Source organism: Coregonus lavaretus (assembly GCF_964263955.1).
Source record: "Coregonus lavaretus genome assembly, chromosome: 32".
In the NCBI taxonomy this organism is placed as follows: domain Eukaryota; kingdom Metazoa; phylum Chordata; class Actinopteri; order Salmoniformes; family Salmonidae; genus Coregonus; species Coregonus lavaretus.
In genome coordinates, this window is record NC_140019.1 from 5,732,446 (window position 1) to 5,736,072 (window position 3,627).

A 3,627-nucleotide genomic window follows, 5' to 3' on the forward strand; every position below is an offset into this window, starting at 1 on the left:
TTCCATCGAGAAAGTGAAGGAAAACTCCAAGTGATATGCTGCATACATTTTATTTTTGTCAAAAACGAAATTATATTTAATGAAGAATGGAATTTCGTGGGATCAAGGCGACCAGAGACAGTACAATCTCTGTCGCTGAGTGAGTGTCTATCTCGCTGTTTCTGATTGTGCTGCTACGGAAATGCTTGAAACTGCTGCATGAATGGTCGTGCGTAACACCGGGGATTGCGGTAGGCTACATTGCGAAGCTTGCCCCTGACTAACAGACAATGTGCCCACTAAAGCCTGGCTCAGAACGTGTCCGATGACTGATTCCTGGTTTAATTTGTATTTTGGGTTGTAACAAAGGTCAATGGAGAGACCTGCGCGTCCGTGCGCCCTGTTGCCATTTTAACACTAATGCTGTGTTAATTTGGGTTGCGTGTCCCTACTGAAATTCCCAACTCCAAGGCTCATACAACGTTGATGCTGGATAATTCAGCAAGATTGTTGTAAAAATGCTGAACAGCGTTTTGTTGCTCAGCGTTTTAACTGTGACCAGTTTCGCATCGAAGACAGAGAGCCGCAAACCATCGAAAGAAATTTGTAAGAACCGCTGCTCCTGTGAGGAAAAGGAGAATATATTGAGCATCAATTGTGAAAACAAAGGATTTACAACGGTGAGTCTATTTCAGCCTCCACCTAACAAAATCTGCCAACTCTTTCTCAATGGAAACTTTCTTTCGAGACTGAATCCGAACGAGTTTATCACTTATGGTAATGTCACATCCCTTCATCTGGGAAACAACGGGTTACAGGAGATAAAGACTGGAGCTTTTACTGGACTGAGATTTTTAAAACGACTTCATCTCAACAACAATAACTTGGAGATAATCAAGGAAGATACCTTTGCTGGTTTAGAGGGTTTGGAGTATTTACAGGCAGATTATAATTATATCAGTGCCATTGAAGCAGGTGCATTCGGCAAATTGAATAAACTCAAAGTCCTGATTCTCAATGACAACCTCCTGCTCTCTCTTCCCAACAATGTATTTCGTTTCGTTATGTTAACGCATTTGGATCTAAGGGGGAACCGGCTTAAGATGCTGCCTTTTGCTGGTGTGCTGGAGCACGTAGGCGGCATTATGGAGATCCAACTGGAGGAGAACCCGTGGAATTGCACCTGTGATCTGATCCCCCTAAAAGCCTGGCTGGACACCATATCAGTCTTTGTAGGAGACATCGTGTGCGAGACCCCCTTTAGACTGCATGGAAAGGACATTACTCAATTGATTAAGCAAGATCTATGCCCCCGACGTAATGCTGGTGATTCTAATCACCGCGCAATGCAGCCCCCCTCTGATTCCCAATACAACGGCCCCTCTCCCACCCTACACCCGGGTGTCACTCCAACAAAAGCCCCACGGGCCTCCCGTCCCCCTAAAATGAGAAATCGCCCCACACAACGTGTAACGTCTGGTAAGGACAAACAAGTGCTGGGGCCTATAATGGTTTATCAGACCAGGTCCCCTGTTCCCATAACCTGCCCTAGCATATGCGTCTGTACCTCCCAGAACCCAGACAGTGGATTAAATATCAACTGCCAGGAGAGGAAATTGCATAATATAACAGAGCTAATCCCTAAACCCTCCTATCCAAAGAAATTGCATTTAACAGGCAATTACTTACAGACCATATATAGAACAGACCTAACCGAATACAGCTCACTAGAGCTCCTCCACCTAGGAAATAATAGGATAGCTGTTATTCAGGACGGGGCCTTTGACACCCTGGCTAATCTACGGAGACTTTACCTCAATGGCAATTACATTGAAAGTCTATCCCAATCATTATTCGTAGGTCTGCAGAGCCTTCAATACTTATACCTGGAGTACAATGTCATCAAGGACATTTTACCACAGACGTTTAACTCATTACAGAATCTGCAGCTGCTGTTCCTAAACAACAATCTACTAAGATCCCTTCCCGACAATGTTTTTTGGGGGACTATGCTAACAAGGCTGAACCTGAGGAACAATCACTTCTCCCACCTGCCGGTGCGCGGTGTGCTCGACCAGCTCTCCGCATTCATTCAGATCGATCTGCAGGAGAACCCATGGGATTGCACATGCGACATCGTTGCCCTTAAAAACTGGATGGAGCTGTCCAGCACCAGCGTAGTGGTAAATGAAATCACATGTGATTCGCCCTCCAAACACGCAGGGCGGCTGCTCAGATCCCTGCGTAATGACGCAATTTGTCCCGAGCCTAATGAGGTCACAGTAGGCCTAACCAAGGCCCCCACCGTCAGTCCCAACACCGACTCCACTCCCCCCTCTGCCATCACCTCAACAGAAGAGCAGGTGCCCGAGATGCACGCGGAGGTGCCGCTGTCTGTTCTCATACTGGGACTGCTCGTGGTTTTCATTCTGTCGGTCTGCTTTGGGGCTGGTCTTTTCGTATTCGTCCTCAAACGACGCAAAGGAATTGATAGCGTCCCCACCAGTGCCAATAATTTAGATATAAACTCTTTCCAGGTACAGTATGCTTCATATAGATCAGAGCCCACTGCAGATAAAACAGAGACACATGTTTATAATTACGTCCCTCCCCCGATTGGCCAGATGTGTCAGAACCCCATCTACATGCAGAAAGATAGCGAGCAGGTGGCGTACTATAGGAATCTAAAAGAGCTAACTTTCAGCACCATGGACCCTAAAAAGTCGGAGTTGCCCCCAAGCCCATATACCATAAGCACAGTGGAGTTCATTGAGAAACAATCTTGTGGCAATCGACAGCCGGAGCTGCTTTATCAAAACATTGCAGAGAGGGTTAAGGAGCTTCCAACTGCTGGCGCTCTGAATTACAGTTTCTGCACTTTACCGAAAAGACAATTCATTCCTCCATATGAAACTACTAGACGACACAACCAAGACAGGTTGAATAAAACTGTTCTCTATGGGACTCCACGAAAGTATTATGCTGAGCAATCAAAAAATGAACACCCTTTGCTGCCTGGGAAGCTAAAAACAGAACCAGACTACCTCGAAGTTCTGGAAAAACAAACTGCAATGAGTCAGTTGTAAGATATGGCCCTACTTACTATCATCACACATATTACATCGGTATGTATCTAAGTACTCCACAAATTAACGAGTCCAACTCAAACAAAGCAACCTAAGCATTTTTATCTTCTTTATTTTCCAGCTGTATTGAGTAAACGTAGGCCTATATGCAGTTATATTATTTTACTGGAGGTTGAAATTATTTATTCTACTTGAACTATAAAGACTGTAGCAGGTACCGCAAGAACTATGTATAGTACTGCTTTGTGCATTTTATATTCTATATTTTATTTTCTCTGTGGAAACAAATATCATTTTTAGAAGAATAATTGAGAAATGACATTCCTGTACATAATAATGAGTGTGAAACACATGTACTGGTTCCGTCCATGGTGATCCATTTATTCCAGAAGTGCCTTTGCACTCCGAGTATTTTATCTTTGCTTTCTGCAAATGGAAATTTTATAAGTGCTGTATTTTAAGAATCTTTATGTAAAATATAATTATTTGTCCATTACATTAAACATAATTGAAGAGGGTATGAAATGTATGGTAAATAATGTTTTCAATATATAAGTGTCTT

General features: G+C 43.6%; 1 protein-coding gene across 1 annotated transcript; it reads left to right on the forward strand.

Annotated features, from left to right (window-relative positions):
* Nucleotides 1-497: 497 nt before the first annotated feature.
* LOC311107494 (SLIT and NTRK-like protein 2) lies at nucleotides 498-3,339 on the forward strand (the record flags this gene model as incomplete). The annotated part of the gene is made up of 1 exon (XM_084149991.1): nucleotides 498-3,339. One exon carries the CDS (start codon nucleotides 498-500, stop codon nucleotides 3,063-3,065), a length of 2,568 nt encoding a protein of 855 aa, XP_084006117.1. The 3' UTR covers nucleotides 3,066-3,339.
* Nucleotides 3,340-3,627: the final 288 nt, after the last annotated feature.